Consider the following 22,843-nt stretch of genomic DNA (forward strand, 5'->3'; position numbering starts at 1 on the left):
TGGTGGTCAAATGACCAGTAAAACTAGTTTTAGCTCCAGTCCTGGGTTGATTGCTGTGTGGAGTTTGCGTGTTTTCCCTGGGTTTCCTCCAGGTGCTCCAGTTTACTGCTCCAGATGCTCCCCGTCTGTCCATTAAGTCATGTAGAAAGGATACGCTGATATTACAGTTTTCATGGCTGTCGTCAACAGCAGTAGAAGCCCTGAGTCTGTGTGAGGAGTGGGAACAGATCACCTCACCTCTCTCTGCACAGGATTCTCAAACCCTGCTTCTTTCACACTGTCCTGAAGCGCTTGTTTCACAGTCTCCTGCTGAGAGAGGTGCTGGGCAGCCGCACCGACACACTGGTACAGGAAGGCCTGTGACACCGGAGAAGAGGACAGTGAGCACTGAGCTCAGGAGGCTGCTCTGTACAGCTGCACTGAGAGGACATGTTAGCCGTGGATAGGGATGCTCCGATCGATCGGCCGCCGATCGATATCAGCCAATTTTCACACAAAATAACTCGATCAGTGGTATCAAAAACCAATTTTGCAATGACTACATTTCCGACATTACCTGAACATACAGTAGCAACATGTCCTCCCTGGTCTGGCAGTTTTTCCACACTTCTACAAAAGACGAAAAATTTGCAGTTTGCAATACATGTGCAAAAGAAGTCACTCGTGGGGGATCCTGGCTAGAACGTTCAACACCATGAACCTCATCAGAGATTTGAGAACTCAACACCAAAAAGAATACGCAGAGTGTGAACAATTAGCAAGTCCAAGAGCTGCAGCGACTCGCAAACCGACTCTCGCTCAGCCATCAATAACGGCAACACTTAACACACTGGAGCCTTACAGTAGGCATAGCAAGACAGCCGAAAGAACTACGGGCAGGATCTCTGCAGGCGACGTATGAGGAGATTCTGAATGAAGATAAAACCGATGGTCGGGACAGGAATGACTCAACAGCATCAGAGATTAATCTCCACCTCAGTCAGCAACTCATCCCAAGAAGCGCAGAGCCAATGGCTTTCTGGAAGAGCAATCCAAGCCGTTTCCCTGCCTTGGCAGAAGCAGCTCAGGTCTGCCTTGGTGCTCCTTGTACGAGTGTGGACAGCGAGCGTCTATTCAGTACACCAGCTCACATTTTGCATGAGAAGAGGAACATATTGTCTTCAACACACGCACAGCTGCTCCTATTCATAAACAAGAATCTGCCCTCGATGATTAGTAAACAAGAGGCTCAGTAGCTAAAGAGACAAATTATTCTGACTTGTTTTCTTTTGGTCATAGTCGGCTTGTTAAACATCCTATTGAACATTTTATTTATTTTATTTTATTAAAATTGTGGATTGTGATTAAGACAAGCCTTTAATTTTATTTTAGCTGTTTTTTTTGCTATATATGTGCCAAATGTATATGTAATATTTTTAAAGGTTTTGTGTGCATGGTTGATGAGTAAAAAGTTTTTATTTTATTTTAAGTGATTATTTTATTTCTTTTAGTCAGGAGTTTTATTTTATTTAACAATAAGCCCACTACATATCACTGTGTTAATAAAAATAAACAAATTATACCGGTGGTCTAGTTTATTTTAATTGGAAAAAATAACCAGGGTAACACTTAGCCATGGGACATGAGGCGTGTACAGGGCTTATTGTAATGATTTTAACAGAAAAAAGCGTCCGATTCTAATGACAGGAAATCAGCCCTCAACAGCCTGATGGGAGCATCCCTAGCTGTGGAGACGACACACTGAAGCAGAGCACAGAGCACAGAACCCTGAAGGGGCTCTCCCCTCTACTGCACAATCAAACACTGCTCACAGCTCACATCAACACAACAGCACACACGTATGAACCTAGCCTGAACAGACACACACCTTACAACATCTAATACACAGCCCATTACAGACACACCTGCTATGTCACTACGTCACAACACTAGGTGAGGAATAAGACTTTTAGTGAGTAAAAGTCCCAGATTCTCATGTAGCTCAGCCTTCTGTGAGACTCACCTTCTCCTCAGAGGTGGAGCTGAGAGGGCAGAGCACTCTGACTGTGTCCTGAGTGAGCCTACAGGCCCACACCTCATCCGCCACTGCGCTCAGTGTGTTGGAGAGCAGCTGCAGACACACAGGGAAGGCAATCAGGTCCACAGCAGAATGAGCAAACACACCCACACACCACTCTTGGCAGCTGAAATTACTGCACAGCTATCAGGACTGACAACGATTCTCTCTCGCTGCAGCACATTTCTGTGCTTTGTAAAGACAAAATATAAATCCTAAATGGGAAACACTGAACTAGAAAAGGCTACCGATGAAAAAGACTTGTGTGTTAAAGTTCCCACTTTGTGTGTGGAAAGTTCAGGAGAGGAAGCACAAGACAGCTGTTACTGCATCTGAATGATATGACATTACCTAGGAGAGGAAGAAGATCACTTTCCCTGTCTATACCCCCTCCTGCTCACTGTGTGTGTTATCAATCCCCACTCCACACGCTTCAGGAGAGCCAGCACACCCTCTCAGGAGCAGACACGCCGGAACGCTCCTTCCTCCGTGACGTCACTGCCGCGGGCCGGAGCAAACTCTCCCAGAGTGCTTTGCGGGAACTGAAGCCCATCGCCGCTGCAACCCGGACTCGCTGAGTCTGAAGGCAAAACCTCTCTTGAGAGCTTCGCTGTCAGTGTGTGAGACTGACACACTGCTGCTGGAAATACCTGCGGCCGGGAGCAGCAGAGACCCGTCGCGGAGCGGGGCTGCAGGTCTGCCCTCGGCTCTTCTCCGCAGTGACAGGAGGCAGAGAGAGCCGCGCCTCAGGAGCCCCACACGCCTCCACAGGGATCAGCCGCAGGGAGACGATCGCTCCTCCGACACACAGCCGCTCACAAATAACGGCTGCGCTCCTCTCGCGCCCTCAGCGGAGCGGGCAGCCGCGAGCCGGAGCCGGAGGGGCGGAGACGCCGAGCGCGCGGACCTGCGACTCAGCCAATCAGAAGCCGCGATCAGCAGGGGGCGGGGCCTGAATTATGAACAATAGTACAGTAGGAATATTTTAGATTAATTATTCACACAGTAATAACACAGGCGCCAGTGAAAATGCTTGTCAGATACACCTCAGTTCAGCATCCTTCCTTTCCTTAAAAGAGGTTTCAGTAACATGGCTGGGTAGCTTGTCCCACACTCCTACAATACTTTGTGTAAAGAACTCACTCCTGTCCTGACTGGTGAGTCATGTCCAGCTGTTTCCTGAAAGACGCCACTGTTGGGCAGCTTGTTCCACACTCCAACAATAACATTTCCATGTACTGGGACAGTTTCTTGAGAGACTCCTGTATCTTCCTTTCCAGTTTTAACACGCCGGCAATTCATGTTTGTAGTGAAAGGCTTGTCCCATTCAGGGAGATTTGAGTTGTATTTGTTTCTCCTGGGAGCACTGTTCAGGATCCTATTTGAAATCTTCTTGCCTCATCTCTATTGATTTTAACACTTCATAAACTTTGTTAAATCGGACATGATTATGCTGAATCAGATGTTTTGTTCATTTATTGTTTTTTTGGTTTTATTGGAAAACGAGCACCATAATTAAAATAAATGGTAGGCAGTTTATTACCCCGTGTGCAATCAATACCTGTGATTTGAAATCAGGTATAGAATCAGGTCATTATGAGAAGGCTGTGGAGAAGGCTAACTCTGCATTGAGGAAGAATTTTAGCATTTACCTTTTCTAAAGTTTAAAAGATAGTGACTAATTGGTTTTGAAAAATGCCATATTTTTTTCTTTTTGATATTGATGCTACAATAGCAGAATGTCTAGCTCATTTCACACCTTTTATTTATATACTTCCTTTTGTCTGTATATAAGGTAAAATTGCTCCTTAAGAAGAATGTGAATGTTTGTAGAGATAAAACAACTCCTAATATGGAAACTTAGAATGCGCTTTCCTGTGTGAATCTGCTGGATAAAACTCATTGCATTTATCATCTCGGTGGAGAGGTTACTCACAGATCTGTATGAGAGGCTGCTCTCAGATCTGTATGGTTATATTCTCCCCATGCACATGAATAAAGGACTCTGCTTGACCACACCTAACCTGTGTGAAGACATTTCTTCTACAATTTCTAAACTTTTCTTCAACAGCATTCAACACAAAATGAAGCCCCTGAGCTGTCAACCTCTGAGAGAATCCAGAAGGATCCAGAGTGCTTTCTGATATGTACAGCAGCTCAGAAAGGTTCCATTCACTGCAGGGCGGCTCAGTTGTTTTTCACTTCATCTAGAAATCTGTTTTGAAGTCTTATGTCTCCAGTCATATCAAAGCAGGTCTTTCATGGTCAGCCCACACTGGAACAGACGTTCCACCTCCACAAGCTTGAAGGTCTTTGCCTGAACCCCTACAGCACTGAGACGAAACTCACAAGTGAGGCCAGATCAGTAAATCGACATCTGTGAGATCTACTCAGATCAGTAAATCCTGGCACAGTCCTGTATGAGCTCCAGATTGAACCTCAGGCACTCGTCTCTTAAATCTGGACTGGCACACTAACGTTGAGAGAATCACTGGGATGTCTTGCTTAAGATGGACCTGATGCATGAGGTGATGGAGGGGTTCTCACCTGCAAGAACATGCCTGTAAACTACATTGACATTGTTAGGACCCCCAGCCCCAGTGGAACAGTGTCAGGCAGCGTGTGGGTGAGCAGTCCCCAGGAGTAGATCCTGGTGAGAATGATGGAACTAGCAGGACGAGCAGTTCAGTCCCTCTGACCGGTACAATACCTTGGCTGAGTGTTTTCCTCCTGGAAGAATCTGGTGCAGCACAGCTCCTGTCCCTCTGTGTGTTATTGGTGCACAAATGATAAGAATCGTGTGAATGGGAAGAGCTCTTTTCAGCTGCCTCACATTTTCAGCAAGCGCTTCACAGGAAGGGTGGGGCCCAGTGCTGCCACCAGGGACTGGAGACCAGCCTGAGAGACACACAGCAGCCAAACAGGGGCACCAAGGGGAACGCGCCCACCCTTGCGATCGGTGCCAGTGAGAGTTTCCACACCCACACAGCCAGTGTCTCAGCTTGATGTCTCGGCTGAGGATGTTCATTATATCTGGAGGTGAGGACAGCTTCTCCACCGGAGTGTTTCCTCTCTCGGACCCCTGTCAAACAGCCCTGGAATTTGAGCTGTTAATTCAATGATTAGGTCAGTTTGGTTGTATAAAACACATTGGATTGTCACTAAATCTGATCCCAGATAGCTCAGATTGATGTTTCAAGAGCCCATCATTGACATGAATCTGTTTCTTGCATGTGCACTAAACATTAATGTGTCTCATGTCTCGTTAGCTGTGAGGAAAGACTGTAAATACTGTCTGCAGCACAGCTCCCTGGATACAGATACAAGTGAGTACTGTGTGCGTGGGTGTGGATGTATATTCACCTTTACTGTTCAAAATGCTGAAATGATTTTAAATTAAATACAGCTTTGTTGCCTCATAGTGCTGGGGCCCTGGGTTCAACTCTGGAGCTGTGGTCTGTGTGGAGTTTGCATGTTCTCCCGGTGTTTGTGTGGGTTTCCTCAAGGTGCTCTATTCCCACCCCCCACCCCCCCACAGTCCTAAAATGTACAGGTAGGGTAACTGGCTTCTGGGAATATTCTCTGTGACATGTTTGAGTGTGTGCGTGTCTCTGTGTGTCTGTGAGTGTGTGTGTGAGAGTGTGTGTGTCTGTGATTGTGTGTTTGAGCGTGTGCGTGTCTGTGAGTGTGTGTTTGAGTGTGTGTGTGTCCGTGTCTGTGTTTGTGTGTGTCTGTGAGTGTGTTTGTGTGTGTGTCTGTGAGTGTGTTTGAGCGTGTGATTGATAGATACTTTATTGATCCCATGAGGGAAATTGCAGTGCAACAGCAGCTTTACACAGCCACAGTGTAACGAATGATACAATAATAATAATACAATACGTACAATACAATCAGTACAGTGAAGGTGCACTAAAAGAGTTACTCACAGTGCGGACACACAAAGAACAAACTAGAACAGAACAGGACCCAGACAAATCATATAAAACATATATGAACACATATATGAATATAATTATAGATGTAAATATAGATATTAATATAAATGTATTGCACGGGTACCTGGCATATATTGCACAAAAAACGGTACATTGAAGGACCTGAGCCTCCTCAAGAAGTAAAGTCGGCTCTGGCCCTTCTTATAGAGGGCCTGGATGTTTTTAGACCATTCCGGTCTATCGTCCCAGGTACTTGTACGAGTCCACCATCTCCACGCCACTCCCATGGATGTAGACAGGAGTAGGTTTGACCTTGTTCCTCCTGAAATCTACCACCAGTGTGCGTGTCTGTGTTTGTGTTTGTGTGAGTCTGCCCTGCAGTGGACTAGTGTCCTGTCCAGGGTGTATCCTGACAAGCGTCTTGCTTGCTGGGACAGGTTCAAGCTCCCTGTGACCCTAATTTGGATGAAGTGAAAATGGACAGATGTTTCCATAATCAGAGTTTCCTAAAATAACGGAACTGCAAGCTCTCTTACAACATTGATATAACAAACGATCAAGTTTGTCAGCCAGAATCTGGTCCCCAAAACTGATCAGGACAAAATCCACCTCCCTTTCGCTGCTTCTCTCTGTCTGTCTTTGTTCTTCCGTTTGGTGTTTTACTCCCCTTTTCAGGTGCTTAAAGGGCTGTAGATGTTCGATCGAAGAGCTAACTTGGAGTCTCAGCTGATCAGCTCAGCAAACGGCTCCATCGATACACTAAGAGCTCAGCAGGAATGAAAACCTGTGACCAGGGTCCCCAGTCCTGTGTGTCTGCAGGATTTCAGTCCAGCTGGACTTTCAGTGACCTCAATTAGCTCATTATTGACTTAATTGGACCAGTTTTACAGCTTCTTCCAGCTCTTCAGGAGCTGCTGCTTCGAAGACCCCTGGAAACCTCACCGACGCCCTGGGTATCCAGGAGCAGGACTGGGGCTGAGCTACAACAGGGCTCACCAGAAGCAGGCCTGGAGAGCCTCACCTGCAGCTCACAGTGTGAGGCTGGCCTCAGCTTCACTCACGGTCTCCTTCGCTTTGTCTCCAGATGCTTTTGCAGGGACTGGATATCGGTCTGATAGTGTTTGCGGTTCTCCAGCTGCGTGTGACCGTCAGTGTGTCTGTTCTGGGCTTGAGGGCTTTGAGCCAGACTGAGGCCAAGGTAAGGAATCAGCCCAGCACACAGCTGCTCTGGTGCCAAACTCGAGTCACCACCCGTCCCACAGGAGACTCAAATCAGGACAGTCTGGGGGTGTCTCACAGAAACTGGGACCTAAACTGGCCACGATCTGGTTTCTGGTAGGAGGTATCGCAGTGTCAGAACACTGACCAATAGATTCAAAAACAATTTCTTCCCCAGGGCAGTCCGCATCATAAACAGCTCAAATTAGCACCTGCACTTTAAGGTACTGCACTGTTTGCACTATGTCCTGTCTTGGGTGTGTTATAATGTCTATTGTCTAAATGTATTGTCCATGTCTGTTTGTTATTTCTTTTTCCTCCACTGTTACTGGGTACAGCTGAACGAGTAGGCATTCCAACACACTTGTTGTATATGGCCAATAAAACATCTTGAATCTTGAAAGTGACTGCCTGCAGGAAAGCTTACTTTGCCTGTTCAGCAGTAGATGAAACTGACGAGTTCTGACAGAAGTGCTTATTTTATGTGCAGCTGCTTTTTGATACTACTCTTCTGGTGAAATGAATGTACTTAAAATAAAAATTCTCAGAGTTTAGTTGGTTTTAGAAGCAGAAGGAAAATGACCACTTGGAAGAAACACATGTTGCATATCCTGCTGTTAAACCTCCAGCCATTTGGGTTTCAGTCGAATGAGGAAAAAACCGATTCAACTTCAGTTCTTTTTCATTTCATCCAGAATGTCGTGGACAAGTTGTCATGAAGACAGGAAACAAGCTGTTTCACACAGAAATGGCTCCAGCTCATGGTGTATCTGACAACTGTTTTCATATCCATCTGTCTTATTATTATATTAATAATATAAAGTATTCCTACTGTATTCATGTTCTTCATTCAGGCCCCGCCCCCTGCTGATAGCGGCTTCTGATTGGCTGAGTCGCAGGTCCGCGCGCTCGGCGTCTCCGCCTCCTCCGGCTCCGGCTCGCGGCTGCCCGCTCCGCTGAGGGCGCGAGAGGAGCGCAGCCGTTATTTGTGAGCGGCTGTGTGTCGGAGGAGCGATCGTCTCCCTGCGGCTGATCCCTGTGGAGGCGTGTGGGGCTCCTGAGGCGCGGCTCTCTCTGCCTCCTGTCACTGCGGAGAAGAGCCGAGGGCAGACCTGCAGCCCCGCTCCGCCGCTATGAGAACCAGCGGGTCTGCAGGACCGTCAGTCTCGGACCTCCTGCGGCCCAGCGACGGGTCTCTGCTGCTCCCGGCCGCAGGGCTTCACACACCGTGGCGCTGCTGCAGGGCGCTGCAAGACGAGCTGCTTCAAGACCAGATGTGTCGTTGCGGACTGTTTAGAGCACAAGGTCTGTGCGTGAGCGAGCGGAGTGACCATGAGGAGGAGCCGGAGAGCAGATCTGCAGGGCGAGTCTGGGTCACAGGAGGACTAATGAGCAGGCTGTGTCTGGGAGAGGTCTGGCAGGAGACTGGAGTGACAGTAGAAGCCCTGATGAGCGAGTCGTGTGAGAGAGGAGGGAGAGGCGAGTCTGGATGGAGGGAGTAAGGGGTGTCTGACGTCATATCGTGAGCAAGACGCTCCGCTCCGTGTTTTCTGAAACTTTCCGGCTGACACTTTGGAAATCAGACAATTAGTGCTTCTGTTGGTAGAGTTGGGAAAAATCAGAAAGCATATAAAATTGTAATTGTATAATTAAATATAGTGATTATAATGACTTATTAAACGTGAGCGTGACGTCGACACATCGGGATTGTGACGCAACAATTGCGGTCCGGGAAAGCGCTCCGGTGCTGCTGAGTCGCTCAGCGCTGATGCTCGTAGCGAAGAAAACACTTCAGCTCGACACGGCTTGTCAATATTCTCTGTCTTTTCACTGAAGATCCTGGTGGTTTACGGACGAGGTAGGGACCTGCCGAGGCTCCGTATCGCGGATCCGATTGTTCTTGTTTCTCCTGGGCAGATCGAGCGGTTATTGTGTTAACACGGTGTTCAGTGAGAGGGGGTTAAAAGCTCTTAACCTGCTGGAGTTTTATTAATGTCCAGAGTGCTGATCTGAACAGGAATTAATTGCTGCTTCTTTTCCTGTCTCTGCTTTCACTGATGTGAAGAATTTGCTTGTGTTCTCAATATCCCGTGTCTGCCCTTCAGCCTGTTGGGTTGTATTCCAGTAGGACCAGCTGGTTAGAGAGAGTTCTGTGGTGTCTAGTGGGGCTGCACTGGCCTGTCAGCAGTACCTTGACTCCCAGTGTGTGAGAAGCGCCGCCCAGCTCCCTGCTTCACTGTGCTGTTCTACTGGCTGACTGACAGGTCCAAGATGAGCCCGAAGGAGTGCAGCTGTGAGCCCAGCAGGGTGAAGTGGCTCTCCTCCTGTGTGCAGCGCACAGGCTGCCAGTGCCCCGGGCCAGGTATGACACAGCTGGATCTAGACCAGTGCCCCCTGAAGCCAGTCCCCCCACACACTGACTCCTGGCTTCCCTTTCCACTGGGACTCCATCCCTGGGCTCAGCTCTGACTGACCTGAGGGGCTCTTCGCTGTCACCCTGCAGGTCTCCTCAGCTCGAGGCAGGGAAAGCAACAGCAGTCTCTTCATCTTTTCAACTAATGATGATTTGAGCAAAAATAAACAGAAGATTTAAGCTAAAATAATAAGATATAAAATAAAATAATTTAGTATGAGAGTATGTTTAAGAAGACTAACATCCATGTAAGGTATGAAACTATTGAAGGTGTTGAAAACGAGTAACTCACAGTGCTTATGAAATGAGCTGTGTCTGAGTGATGTACTGCAATTATTCTTTCATTTACATTTAATTGTAACTTTGGGAAAAGCAAATGTATATTGATGAAGATCTGTCCAAGTCCTTTTGACTGGGTGTGAGAGAAGGTGAATTAGAGGCTCTAATCCCCTTAGAGCAGCAGAAGGAGGTTCTCCACCTGAGAGCAGAGCTGCTGCCTGATTCTTCTTCAACACTGAGATCCTCTGTTTGCGGAGGAGCAGCTGCTAACAGGACTGATGTGACCCAGAGAGCAGCTCTCTTTGTGGGCTCTTCAGGGTTCAGAAGTCCCAGTGGCTGCAGCTGTTATTCAGGGCCATGAAAACAAAACCCTGCACTCTGAAGCCTCCTGCCCTTAGAGCAGATCTGTATTCCTCTCTACTGGAAAACTGTCCGGGGTGAAAGAGTCCCAGCTTTTACAGGCTGTGGATCAAAAATCATTTTCATCTTTCTAATTCTCAGACTTACGTGTCAGTAGGGTTATAGGTCCCTCAGACAACAGGTCAGTTTTAGAGTTTTCTCCCTAGAAGTCTGTGCTGCGGCGACACCAGTGTTTCCCCTGTCTGTGTGTCTGCTGTAGATGAGGTCCTGGCTGTTCTGGAGGGAATGAGCAGCTCTGATGAGGAATCTGGGAAGCTCCCGATAGAAGAGCTGCTCTCCCTCCTGCAGAGGAACACCAAGGGGACACTGCCAGTCATCCTGGGATTCCTCGAGAGCCCCCAGGTAACATGAAGGAGCTCCCTACACACCTCCTGACATACTCGTTGCAAACGCACTCTAATCAGGAGCCCAGTGTGCTCCAAGATACTGTCTCTGCTGTTTCTTACAACTAGAAGTCAGAAGATAAGCCCTAACGTGTTGTCATCTTGACAGATGTGCTTGAGTGGAAGCCTGGGGTTTCTCTGTGTGTTTCCACTCCCTCGTGTGGTGAGCTGGGGTGGTTCTGCTGTTTCACCCTCAGTGCCCGTTGGCCAGGCTGACTGGCCCTGAAGGAGAAGCCTTTGAACAGACACTCTTGGTGCTGTGATGAGAGCAGCAGTCTCACCCCTGGCTTTGGTTCTTCCCTGCTCTAGGTGACAACTGCCCATCGCTCTGCTGTCCTCCAGGCAGTGGAGAAGCTGCTGCGCAAAACATCTGCGCAGCATCTGGATGAGTCCTTGGCCAAGAGCACCGTCTCGATGGCCTTGAATGAGATGACGATGTCACCGGTATGTAAACCCCTTTTATTCCTGCCTATCGAACTGTTGTCTTGCTGTAGTGCTGTGGTGTGTTTCCTTGCCTGTAGCACACATGATGCATCTAATGGAAGCAAATCATTGTATGTTAACTTGTGTGCTCATTGGCTTGATCCAAGCTGCAGCTTCAACTCCAATACTATCGACTCCCAAGACGCTCTGATCTCTTTTTACTGTTGTTTCAGAAATGGCTGCCTGACTGGCAACAGCCAGCCAGCAACATTGTCGTTTGTGTGGTGAGAGACCACTACGACAGTACCATGGATATGGTGCTGTCCTTCTTCCAGCCCGGAGTGCTCCCTCACCACACGCTGCTGAATGCTGTAGGAGATATCTCCCGCAACTGCAGTAAGTTCTGTGCTGCTAATGGGGTGTGATCTGCACAGATATATTCCAGATTTTGTACTGTGCTGTATTTCAGACTTCATGATACTGGTCATATCTGTCCATTCAAGCCCTGATACATGAGCTTATTATGAAGGCTCAGTGTTTGTTACTCATGCCGCTTCTGAGTCTCTAGTGTTATCATGAGCCTTGGTCCCTACCTAGTGTGAAATGTGTTTTCTTTGAAGGTCGTGACATAGCAAGGGATATAGTGAGACTTCTGGACCTGCTGGTGCCTGTTCTTCCCCTTGCTGTGACTGATAAAATGAAGGCAATGATGGCTTTTGGTAAGTGTGCAAGCTGTCTCATTTAGGGGGACAGTTGTTATCAATGCTTGGTTCCACTGGCAATCCACTGACAAGGCCTGTTCAGACCGCTTCCCACTGAACTACAGGACTGCTTTGATGTATCTGAGGAGTGTAGCAGGCTGTTCCTCTCTTGTGTTGTCAGCATTGGAAGGCCTGTATGAGAGCTGGGCAAAATTCCAGGGTCCCGGGCAGTGTGTTCAGGACTGTTCAAGCCAGGTCATCATAAGTTTTGATATAGTGCACAGATGGCTGCCATCTTCTGAGCCAAAGGTATGGGATCTTTAATCCAGTGTAGGTTATTTGACATCTTATTAATCATCCTGAATTCTCAGATGTTCTGGAGGAAAGAATGGACTTGAATGCCAAGAAAAGATGTGTCCATGCAGGTATTAGGGAAGGGTATCAGGGTCCAGGGTTCAGATCACAGTAAGCAAAGTTGAATAGGGTGCACTTATGAAGCAGGTTTTATTCATTGCTCAAAGCTGTTCTAACTGTCTGTGGTTTTAGACAAGTTTGCTTTCCTGTGACTGAATCCTTTCCTTGAGGATGATGGTGTTTGTGTTTTGTCTGAAGGTGACGGAGGCCATTGTCTTGGCCCTGGCAGCTATGTGCTGCCTGCTCCCTGAGGAGAAGTTTCAGAGTGAGCTGCCAGCAGTTTTACAGGCCTTCCAGCCTCTGTATGCAGCTGAGCTGGACATCAGCTACTCCAGAATCAACAAGGTAGGGCTGTGACCGACGATGGGCCTTTAGGTGTACAGGTTGTGGATTGCGAGGTCCGTTTCTTTTAGAAAATGGATTTTGATTCCTTAAATTGTAGATCGAAACAATCACTAGTAGCACTTTCCCAGTGTCCCTTTGTCCACAAGCTCCAGTGATGTGCTGGTGAGGCCCAGTGCAGAAGAGGATTATGGTCTGTGGTGCCCCATGTGATTGTGGAAGGGTGTGAACAAGATGGATCTGCCAGGGGTAGAGTCCAGGGGAGGCGTTATCCTGCTCTGTCAGATTTTTGTGTGTGATCAAACTACCAAAATCCTAATGCTAACGTGTTATTGCATACACTGAGAGAGTGAGGCCTCTTGAGGAAGCAGCAGTGCCTCTCCAGATTGACTCCAACGTGCTCTTCTTTCAGAGTCTGAGTGTGCTTGTGGGGGCAGCAGTGCCGAAGGCCAGACCAGTGCTGGAATCCCAGCTGGAGCAGCTGCTGACCATGGTCCACGCCCAGGTAATGGGGACAGCAGCCCGCTCACCTGCACAGAGAGACGTTACAGTAGTCAGTAAGAGTGTCTGTCTGAGGGGTGAAGCCCTCAGGAGCCTCATCAATGACAGCAGCTCAGTGCTGTGATCTACCCCTCTCCACAGCTCATGGCAACACAGAAGTGCCGTGTATCTGACTGCTGAAGCCCTTATTCATTCAGTTGAAAGATATTGATGACTCGGCTCATTTTATCATGGCATTAGAACAGCAGTCCATGAGAGAGTGTGCATGATGCCCTTGAGGGTGTTGTAAGAGTGCTCTGATGCCTGTCTGGTGTCCCAGGATCTGGCAGTGCTGATGGGGCTGTGTGCCAGTGTGCACCTGGATGTGGTGCTGTCTGTGCTGAAGAGACTGGAGACCCAGCTGACTGACCCAGCCTTCCCCTGCAATGAGCAGGGCTCTAGGGTAGGTGTACTGCATCAGAGTCCTGACAGACAAACAGAAGCTGCTCTTAATGTCAGCTTCTACCTACAAGTTTCAGCACCTTGATCTGGATTGTCATGCTTGTTACTGCAGAGTGATTTCACCTGTGCCCTGATTCTGTGCTATGGGCACGTTGCACTTAAAGCACCTGCAGAGGATCTACTGCAGAGAATGGACACTGACTTTATGGAGAGACTGAGACACCATGTCACCAGTAAGGTAGGCAACATGTCCTCCTTTAAGAACAAGAGACCTGACAGAGTGAACCTCACAGCTCCTGTCTGAAGAGTGTATTCAACCACTGCTACATTCTGTAATGTGCATCTCTAACGCAGGGAGGTATTCGTAACAACTCTCAGGAATCAGTTCTTCCTTATTTGTTCTGCTACTTTCCTGCACTGTCTGGGTAGAAGTTAATTATACTTGAACCTGATGGGATTGTTATGGGGAGGAGGACACAGGGATACAGTGTCCAAGGCTGTCCAGGCTGTGAGTGTCCATCAGAGTCCAGGGCTGGTGGAGGTGAGGTGGCGTCTGGGCTGTCAGTGAGTGAGCTGCTGTGTGTCCCCCTGCAGGAGCCCAGTGTCAGACTGAGCCTGTGCCGTAGTGTGGGCATGATGGCACAGGCAGTGCGCAGCGCCAGTCCCTCCGGAGCTCCCAGCTTCCCTGCCAAGGCCAAGCTCCTGGCGACAATGATGGTCAGTGTGTCTGACGAAGCCGCCTGTCTGCTGTTTTCCTACACGGATGGTCTGGACAAGCTGTATCCTGTCACTGTGAATCGGAGAACAGATAGTTTGTGAGAAGTGATTGGACGGAAACTGTTTTGCTATTGATCAATACAGTTGTGTTTTTAGCTTTTTGGAAACACTGCTCCAGAAGTATTCAGAAAAATGACTCCTTTGTTCACACCTAGTGACATGATCCTGTGTCCTGTCTCTGAAGACAGCACTGAGAACTGCAACAAAGGGGCAGTAGTGGACAACTTCAACAGTCAGTGTAACAGAGCTCATGTGATCTGTCTGAGATTGACCTGCTGTTCTTGTTCCCTGTAGGCTCTTGACCTGCTACAATTCTTCGGCAGTAGTTACACTCTGGATGACAGCTTGGAAGAGAGTTTGAGGGAGGGGATATTATATCTGGCTGCACAGGACCTCAGACAGACCATCCAGTCCCTAGTGACCCTCATTTCTCCCTCTGAGAGGTAGAGCACAATTCTAACAGTGAGAAGCTCTTTGCAATGATAAAAGCATCACAACAACAGCACTGTGTTGTGGCGTCAGTGTTTGTGTATTTTAGCTCTGAGAATGAGTTTGAATGCAGAGCCCTGCACTGACAGCTGGGGGTGTATTTTACAGCTCACTCTCGGAGGTGTGGCAGGTCCTCAGTACCAGCCAGGTGGTCTCGGAGACCGTGAAGGACCTGGCTGATCATCTCGGCCTGATGAGGGAGATGAAGGTGGATGATCCAGAACTGGATGTAAGTGACTATAGAGCCAATCTGCTGGTGTTTCTAACTGAGCAGAGGACAGATAGTCAGACAGCTGACAGCTACAGCACGGAGGTACTGTCTCCCTGTAATATGTCGCTGCCCAAGAGCAGGCAGAGAGACACCAGCAAACAGGCAAGCGGCTGTGTGAACAAACAGCTCCCTGTTTGCAGCACAGGGACAGGCTGGTGAGCACAGAAAAGCGTGGTGCAGACCAGCAGCCCAAAGCCACGTCCAGAACAGGCCAGATCAAAGCTGGGTGAACACAGAGGCTCAGCACACAGCAAACTCCAAACTCAGAGCTGATGGTAATAAGCACAGTCTGTAAACAGACAGACACAGCACACAAGCACAAGAGGGTAATCTAGACAACAAAGGCAGGGTGAAGCTAGGGGCCAGTATCCGAGGAGCAAAGTCGGAAGACAGGGAGAAGCTTGAGACTTTTGGCCGAGTTCCTGAGCGCTGCCAGACCAAGGGCTTGTGTAGCTTGAACCACCTGAGTCAGGTGTGGTGGACTGGCTAGCACGTCAATTTTAGCTGTCCCTTCTGCTGACCAGCAGCGACCAGCATGACCCTCCCTCAGTGTAACCCTTGTCCCAGCAGTACTGGGAATGAAGGCCGACCGGTGTCCTCCTGTCTTCAGATCCACAGACACACAGAGGAGCAGCTGGCAGCTCAGAGCTCAGCCCTGACAGAGCAGGAGACCCCAGCTGAGCCAGTTGTTCTGCGGGCTCTACTGGGCTTGATCACTGTCCTGTCCATCGCGGACAAGAGTCAAGCCAAAGCACTGGTGCCCTTTGTGTACTGTAGAGCCAGGCCCTGCTTGGAAAGTGTAAGTTTTTTAAGGATGTTATTTATTCAAATATTGTGTCATTTGTTTTTGTCTATTAAATTTAAATATAACGTCTGTAATTGTAATCAATTGGATATCCATGATTACAGTGTTTGTTCTTTGAGCTACTGAGCTACAGTGACAGTGGGCTCAGACTCCAGCCCTGAGAGGAGAAATAAGTGGTGACAGTTTGTGCGTGTCTGTGTGTAAAGTTTCCCTCTTGTCCTGTGTCTGTGTTACAGGAGAGCCCGGAGGTCCGCAGAGTCACAGTGGTTCTGCTGGGGCAGCTGGTCAGGCTGGGCTCTGAGAAAGCCCGGCTCAACAAAGAGGTCCACAGCTCCCTGGTCAGCGTGCTGCTGAACCTGACTGACCCCAGCCCAGAGGTCATCCAGGTATAGACACAGAGCTGCCGCTGGCTGGGCTGAGCCTGTGGGACTATGGGTTTCTCACGTCCTTCTTTGATATTGATACTTGTCACCTATCCAGTGAACTTGTAGCCTGTAAATCTAAACATTCAGAGGGTTACTATCAAGGATGTGTCAAAGGGTTTCAGGGCTGGCTTCTATTTTGTGACATTTGTGTAGTTTCTGTTTAATTTGGGCTCTGTTTCAAGATAAACTGGTTTTGACAATGTGGATTTCCCCAGGCCTGCTGGACAGTCCTACAGCACTTCACCCTGGAATGTGTGCTGTCCATGAAGGAGATGTGCAGGATCCTGGTGAGTGAGGTTCTCCTGGGGCTGGCTTCTGGGCTGCGGGTGAGAGAGGGGAGCACACCCTGCTTTTGGGACACAAACACACGAAGACTTGTGTCAGATTTAGGAAATATATTTGTGCTAAACCAGGCTTACACTGAGCACTAATTACAGTGAGTAGCAGTTTATATCCAGATTATAATCACAGTAGTGCTGATGAGTTCATACACTCTCATTAGATGGATTAGAGGTGTTTATGTGTAATGGAGGGCTGTCTCTCACATGGGGGCTCCTGTACAGTAGTAGCGTGCTGTCTCACACTGCCCTGCAATATTCCCTGTGTCCAGATAACGAGTGGGCAGTTCAGCCTGGTCCAGAGGCTTGCACTCCAGGGTGCACAGAGCAGAAGGGCCTGGGTTCGGGAAAGTGCTGCCATCTTCATTGGTAAGAGCTCAGTGACAATGAGAAGAGTGATTGAGGCTCAGTGTAGAGATGATGCTCCACTGGTAAAAGTGAGTTGTGCTGTGGTTAGTGATGAGGGTATTGCCGGGATGGGAATTCAAGCATTAAAACGCTACTCTGTAGGTTTCCCTTGAAACAGGTTTGAGTCTGAAGGTGTTTGATCACTGGGGTTTTCTCAAAGGACTCAGGCTCTGATATGTCACACTAGTAAAAGGCCTCTAGTAAGAAGGCTCTAGTATGTCTAGCTACAGTAGTCTCATTTCGGCAGCAGGACACCGGGCACCACTTTCAGCCTCGTCTGTGTAGTGTTTGAATTGCATTTTTCTGTCAGTAATGAGGCAGGTTAATCAGACTTACCAATGTCACCAGGAAACACATTTCCATGAGCTGCTCTCCATTCAGAGTGTTGGCAGTGTGCGCTGGTGCAGTATCCTGTGTGGTGCTGTGTGTGCAGGAGCTCTGCTGTTCAACCCCTCTGTGTTTCAGGCCTCCAAGTGCAGCAGCTGCAGAGGAGACTCTGCTCTTGTTTCGCTCTGAGAAGAGCTCAGCGAGGTAACGATGCTTGTGTTTTGTGTCCAGTATGTTGACCAGTTGTTCTTGTACAGTATATAATAATTAATAATAATAATTGCTTACACTTATATAGCACTTTTCTGGACACTCCACTGAAAGCGCTTTACAGGTAATGGGGATCCCCTCCACCACCACCAATGTGCAGCCCCACCTGGATGATGCGACGGCAGCCATAGTGCGCCAGAACGCTCACCACACATCAGCTATCAGTGGGGAGGAGAGCAGGGTGATAAAGCCAATTCATAGATGGGGATTATTAGGAGGCCACGATTGGTAAGGGCCAATGGGAAATTTGGCCAGGGCGCTGGGGTTACACCCCTACTCTTTTCAAGAAACACCCTGTTTTTTTTATGACCACAGAGAGTCAGGACCTTGGTTTGACGTCTCATCTTAAGGACGGCACTTGTTTACAGTATAGTGTCCCCGTCACTATACTGGGGCATTAGGACCTACATGGACCGCAGGGTGAGCGCCCCCTGCTGGCCCCACTAACACCTCTTCCAGCAGCAACCTTAGTTTTTCCCAGGAGGTCTCCCATCCAGTTACTGGCCAGGCTCACACCTGCTTAGCTTCAGTGGCTTAGTATTTAGTATTTAGTAGTTTAGAGTCTGTTTAACCAGAAATTCTGGCTGTAGCCTCTCACACCATAGATACCCAGTGTACAAAGTTTTGAGAAGTTCAGAGCATGGAGATGAAAAATGTATAGTTGGCCTGTTTAGCAGGTTTTTGTGGAATTGCACATCTGTAGTAGCTCTGCTTTATTTTATTCTTTTTAGAGACTTGTGCGGTCTGTGAATTACAGTGTGGCTGTTTCTTCCAGCTTCATAGTTTGACATTTTTGACTACTGTTCCTTCTGACAGTGAAGAGAACACAGATGTCACACAGAAAGGATCTCACACTCCTTCTTTAACCCCACTGCATGAGGTCCAGACCTGCTGCTCTGCACAGTGTCTCCTAACTCACACCTGCTGGGCAAGAGCTGGATCAGCACTGCAGCTGTGTGTCAGGAGCTGAGCAGGACTGCAGGACCCCGAGTAACATCCTCGTCTCTTTCCTCCCGCAGCCCTGAGGGTCCTGCTGCAGGACCCAGAGCCGCAGGTGCGGGAGAGGGCTACTGAAGCCATGGGGCTCTTCACCTGACCCTGAGTAGCACTCTGGAGTCGGGGCGCCCCTCCCCAGCCACTGCAGAGACACCTGGGCGTCCCAGCTTATTCTGGACCAGACAGCACACCTCTCTCTCTCCTCCACACACAACTTTGTGTTTAAATAAATTACACAACGTGTACAGAAGCTGGTTTCATTCCAGAATGTATGAATGGTGCTGAACCAACACTGAAGTGTATGAAGCGCTTTTCTGTCTTCAGTCTGCAAGTGTTCAGACAGGAGAAGCTGGAAACAAGCTGTTTCACACAGAAGTACAGAATACAGAGCAGTGAAGTGCAGGAGAGAGACAGAGGGGCGCAGGAGAGCTCAGGTGATTCAGCTTCAGCCCAAACCGGCGAGTCTGTCCACCCATCAGTCCGCTGACCTCCTGCGGCACAGCGGCAGGTCTCTGGCTCTCCTGGCCCACAGGGATTTCTCACACCGCGGCCCTGCTGCAGTATGCTGGGAGTCGAGCTGCTCTGAAAGTGTGATGTGCTTTTACAGATTGTTGAGAGCACGAGGTCTGTGTGTGAGGGAATGAAGCAGGAACATTATAATGCACAGTATAGCAGACAGATCTGTCTGTTGCAAATCTAGATCATTCTTTCATACAATCGGTGCAGCAAATGAACATGAATTGTCTTGGTTTGGTTTGGTTGGAGATTTTTATGATCAGGAAAAGCCACGGTGATGGTGTAGCGTGAAAGACAAAGCAGCAGGTCTGTGGAAAGTGGGAGGAAGCCGCACTCTGAAGTGATCGTGGGGAGACGCATGTCTGAGGTCATGTCATAAAGAAGAAGCGCTGCTCTGTGTCTTCACACACTTTCCAACTGACACTGGAAATAAGAGAACCATTTGCTTGTGGGGAGAGCAGGAAGAATACTAAGTTGTATAATAACTTTCAATCAATTAATAATATTGCTGATTGTAATCACTGATTATGCGCATGTGTCACGTAGTGGCAGCAGGATTGTGACGTAACATTCGGCAGTCAGGAGCGCGTTCCAATTTTACTGACTTAAAGAGCTCAAGTACGATGCGAAGAAAAAATCTCACCTTCTGAGCTTCTTTTTCCACTGCGGATTCAAGAGTCATAGCTGTTTACTGGACTAGGCAGGGACGTGCTGAGGCTCGGTCACACAGATCGGATTGTTCTAGTGTTGTTTCTCCTGGGCAGATCGAGTTATTACTGTGTGAACATGACTCTGAGCAGGAAGGAGTTCAAGCCTCTTAACTTGTGGGTGGTTTGTATTCACTAGAAGACTATGTACAGAGTGCAGATCTCAGGAGAAATGAATTGTCGCCTCTGTTCATGAAGTGCAGGACTTCCTTGCGTCTTTCATTTCCCCATTCTGCCAGTTAGCAGAGGTGGATTGTATTCCAGTACAAGAAGTTGGTAAAAGAGAGTTCTGTGGTACCTAGTGAGTGTTGCTGCTGGCCTCTGAGCAATACGTTGACTTGTCACGAGCGTGAAGCCATGTACAGCTCACGTCTTCACTGTGTTGATCATTTTAAATGCCAGAAATGTTTAGTTATAGTAGAATTGTAGGACAGAATTCCCGTTTTGGAGGGGTGCATTAGCACACTATTAGATATTAACCAGGTTGAGGGATGGATAGATTCAGCTCAGTCAGAACACTCAGTCATTTCAGAAGTGGCTGCAGTCCCTCCTGGCCCAGCTGTCTCCAGGTCAGCGCCGGCACCAGCAGGAACCACACGTGAGCCCTGGGTCGCAGACAGGGGTCTAAGAGCTCAAGGACTAGACCCCCTGCACACCAGTCACCAATCAGACTCAACAATAGGTTCTCTGCTTTAGGCAGTGCGTCTGTTGATGCAGATAAGGTGCTCATAATTGGCGACTTGATAATCAGGAATGTTAGAAATCCTAACCATCACAAAGCAGTGGTCTCTGTAAAATGCCTTCCTGGGGCCTGAGTTTCTGACATTGAGGCGAAACTAGACACATTTTCCAGTAATGAATCTTCCACCTTGGTTGTTCATGCTGGAACAAATGATATAAATGTGCAAAAGAGCACAAAGAAAAAGTTCGGAATTTAGTTGTGTCTGGTCCCTTATCAATCTTATACAGAGGGGACATACCCTATAGTAGGCTAAACTCCCTAAATCACTGGTTGCATACAATAGAATAACCTTTATTAATAATTGGGACATTTTTTGGGAATGGCTTTTATAAATGGGACGGTCTCCACCTTAACCAGAGGGGATCATTAATTCTATCCCAAAATATAGCAGAGAAGCTGCTTGCTTGACTACTAAGAGCACCAACCAGGCCTCAGCCATGTGATCTTAAATTGCATGCTGTCTGTACTCCCAGCTCTAGTTCACCTCCTGTACCGACCCAGGTTCTCTACCACACGGCATCCCATCAATCACATTACTATCCAGAACCAGCTATGAGTGTGAATAGACAGAGTATTGCAACTATCACTAGACCTAGATTAGAATTCAGACGTTCCTTTAGGGGCTCCTGTGTTGACACTTTAATTTCCATTCCACTGGAAATTAAACCTAAAGGAAGGTAAACCTAAATCAGTTAAAACATGAAACTACCATAAAATGCTCACTGTTAAATGTTCGCTCACTAGGCAACAAATCAGTTCTGGTTAATGATATGGTTCTTGACACCAACTCTGACCTCTGCCTACTAACAGAAACCTGGTTTCGACCCACTGACACTATTCCTTTAGTTGAAGTCTCACCTAATGGCGAAACTTTTTTACAGAAAGCTCTTTGCTCAGGGCATGGAGGTGGCCTAGCAGCCATCTTCAGTGAGTCTCTGAGAATTGAATTAAAAACTATTAATGACTTTCACACATTTGAAGCAATGCTCCTTAAAATAGCTCCCGAATCATCTACATACATTCTTTTAGTGTACAGACCCCCCGGTAGATCCCATCCCCACTCAGCTAGTCAAAGATTCCTTCGAAGTACTGGCAGGACCTATAATTAGTATGATGAACACGTCCCTTGCATCAGACGTTGTACCTGATCAATTTAAGGTAGTGGTTGTTAGATCAATATTGTTCTCTCTTTACATGCTGCCGCTAGGGAGGAAAACATGAAAACATAATATTAACTTTCATTCATATTCTGGTGACACTCAAATATACATTTTGTTTACACCAAATGACAACTCTTCTCTTATCACTTTAGTTAATTGCATTAATGAAGTAAAGATTAGGATGTGTGAAAACTTGTTACTCAACTGAGGTTCTATTTTGGAGGCAACAATACTGATAGGACTACTATAACTTCAGCACTTAACTCAGAGGATTTAAAAATTTGCCTCAAAGACTCTACACGTAACCTAGGCGTCATATTAGACACAAGGCTCTCATTTAACTCTCATGTTAAAACAGTATCTAAAACATGCTTCCTATAGTTAAGAAATATCACAAAACTAAGGCAGTTTCTCTCCACTCAAGACAGAGAGAAATTCATACATGCTCTTGTTCATACAGCAGGTTAGACTACTGCAATGCCCTACTATCAGGGAGCACATATCGCACTTTCAACACCTTACAGCGAATTCAGAATGCAGGAGCTAGAATCGTTACTAGGAGCTGAAAGTACGACCATATAACCCCCATACTTAGCTCTCTTCATTGGCTTCCTGTCAGGTACAGGGCGGACTTCAAAATCCTTCTACACAGTACTTACTTACAAGGCTCTCAGAGGTCAGACACCTGTCTATCTAATGGCACTTATTAATGTATACCACCCAAGTCGCCTGCTTAGTTCACAGAATGCAGGTCATCTTCATATTCTATGAATTAATAAAATAACAGTTGGCTGTAAAGCCTTTGGTTACAGGACCCCTATCTTATGGAACAGTCTCTCACCCTATATTCAGGATGCCGAGTCAATCTCAGTATTCAAATCCTAGCTTATTTGCTTACACTTATAAATAAAAAAATATATTTCTGGACACTTCACTCAAAGTGCTTTACAAGTAATGGGGATCCCCTCCACAACCACCAGTGTGCAGCCCCACCTGGATGATGGACCAGTACACTCCTCACATACCAGGTCTCAGTGGGGAGGAGAGCAGAGTGATGAAGCCAGTTCAGAGATGGGAATTATTAGA

At 47.6% G+C, this 22,843-nt stretch overlaps 2 protein-coding genes across 10 annotated transcripts in view; one reads left to right on the forward strand and one right to left on the reverse strand.

The window, feature by feature from the left end:
- Positions 1-3,704, reverse strand: part of LOC148639790 (uncharacterized) — a 30,694-nt gene extending 26,990 nt beyond the window's left edge. For both annotated transcript variants that reach the window (XM_088621093.1, XM_088621092.1), the window contains exons 1-4: positions 2,408-3,704; positions 2,003-2,110; positions 557-609; positions 238-357 (exon numbers count right to left, since the gene is read on the reverse strand). In XM_088621093.1, coding sequence (XP_088477219.1) covers positions 238-357; positions 557-577 — 141 coding nt within the window. In that variant the 5' untranslated portion in view covers positions 578-609; positions 2,003-2,110; positions 2,408-3,704. The remainder of the gene's footprint in view (positions 1-237; positions 358-556; positions 610-2,002; positions 2,111-2,407) is intronic.
- A 5,013-nt stretch (positions 3,705-8,717) lies between these two features.
- LOC148639792 (uncharacterized) lies at positions 8,718-18,882 on the forward strand. 8 transcript variants are annotated; one of them, XM_088621086.1, is made up of 20 exons: positions 8,718-9,067; positions 9,474-9,571; positions 10,521-10,663; positions 11,014-11,148; positions 11,361-11,523; positions 11,748-11,846; positions 12,010-12,137; positions 12,441-12,587; positions 12,997-13,089; positions 13,405-13,527; positions 13,639-13,764; positions 14,121-14,243; positions 14,598-14,746; positions 14,901-15,021; positions 15,674-15,862; positions 16,105-16,254; positions 16,509-16,580; positions 16,904-17,068; positions 17,505-17,570; positions 18,656-18,882. In XM_088621086.1, the coding sequence occupies exons 2-19, from the start codon at positions 9,481-9,483 to the stop codon at positions 17,553-17,555; spliced, it is 2,268 nt and encodes a 755-aa protein (XP_088477212.1). In that variant the 5' UTR covers positions 8,718-9,067; positions 9,474-9,480; the 3' UTR covers positions 17,556-17,570; positions 18,656-18,882. The 8 variants fall into 8 exon arrangements, with proteins under 8 accessions (XP_088477212.1, XP_088477211.1, XP_088477213.1 ...); XM_088621085.1 differs by having other exon boundaries at positions 16,904-17,000; XM_088621087.1 differs by lacking the exon at positions 18,656-18,882 and adding an exon at positions 18,453-18,627.
- Positions 18,883-22,843: the final 3,961 nt, after the last annotated feature.

This window comes from Lepisosteus platostomus, chromosome 26, assembly GCF_059453375.1.
Source record: "Lepisosteus platostomus isolate fLepPlt1 chromosome 26, fLepPlt1.hap1, whole genome shotgun sequence".
NCBI classification, from domain to species: Eukaryota; Metazoa; Chordata; class Actinopteri; order Semionotiformes; family Lepisosteidae; genus Lepisosteus; species Lepisosteus platostomus.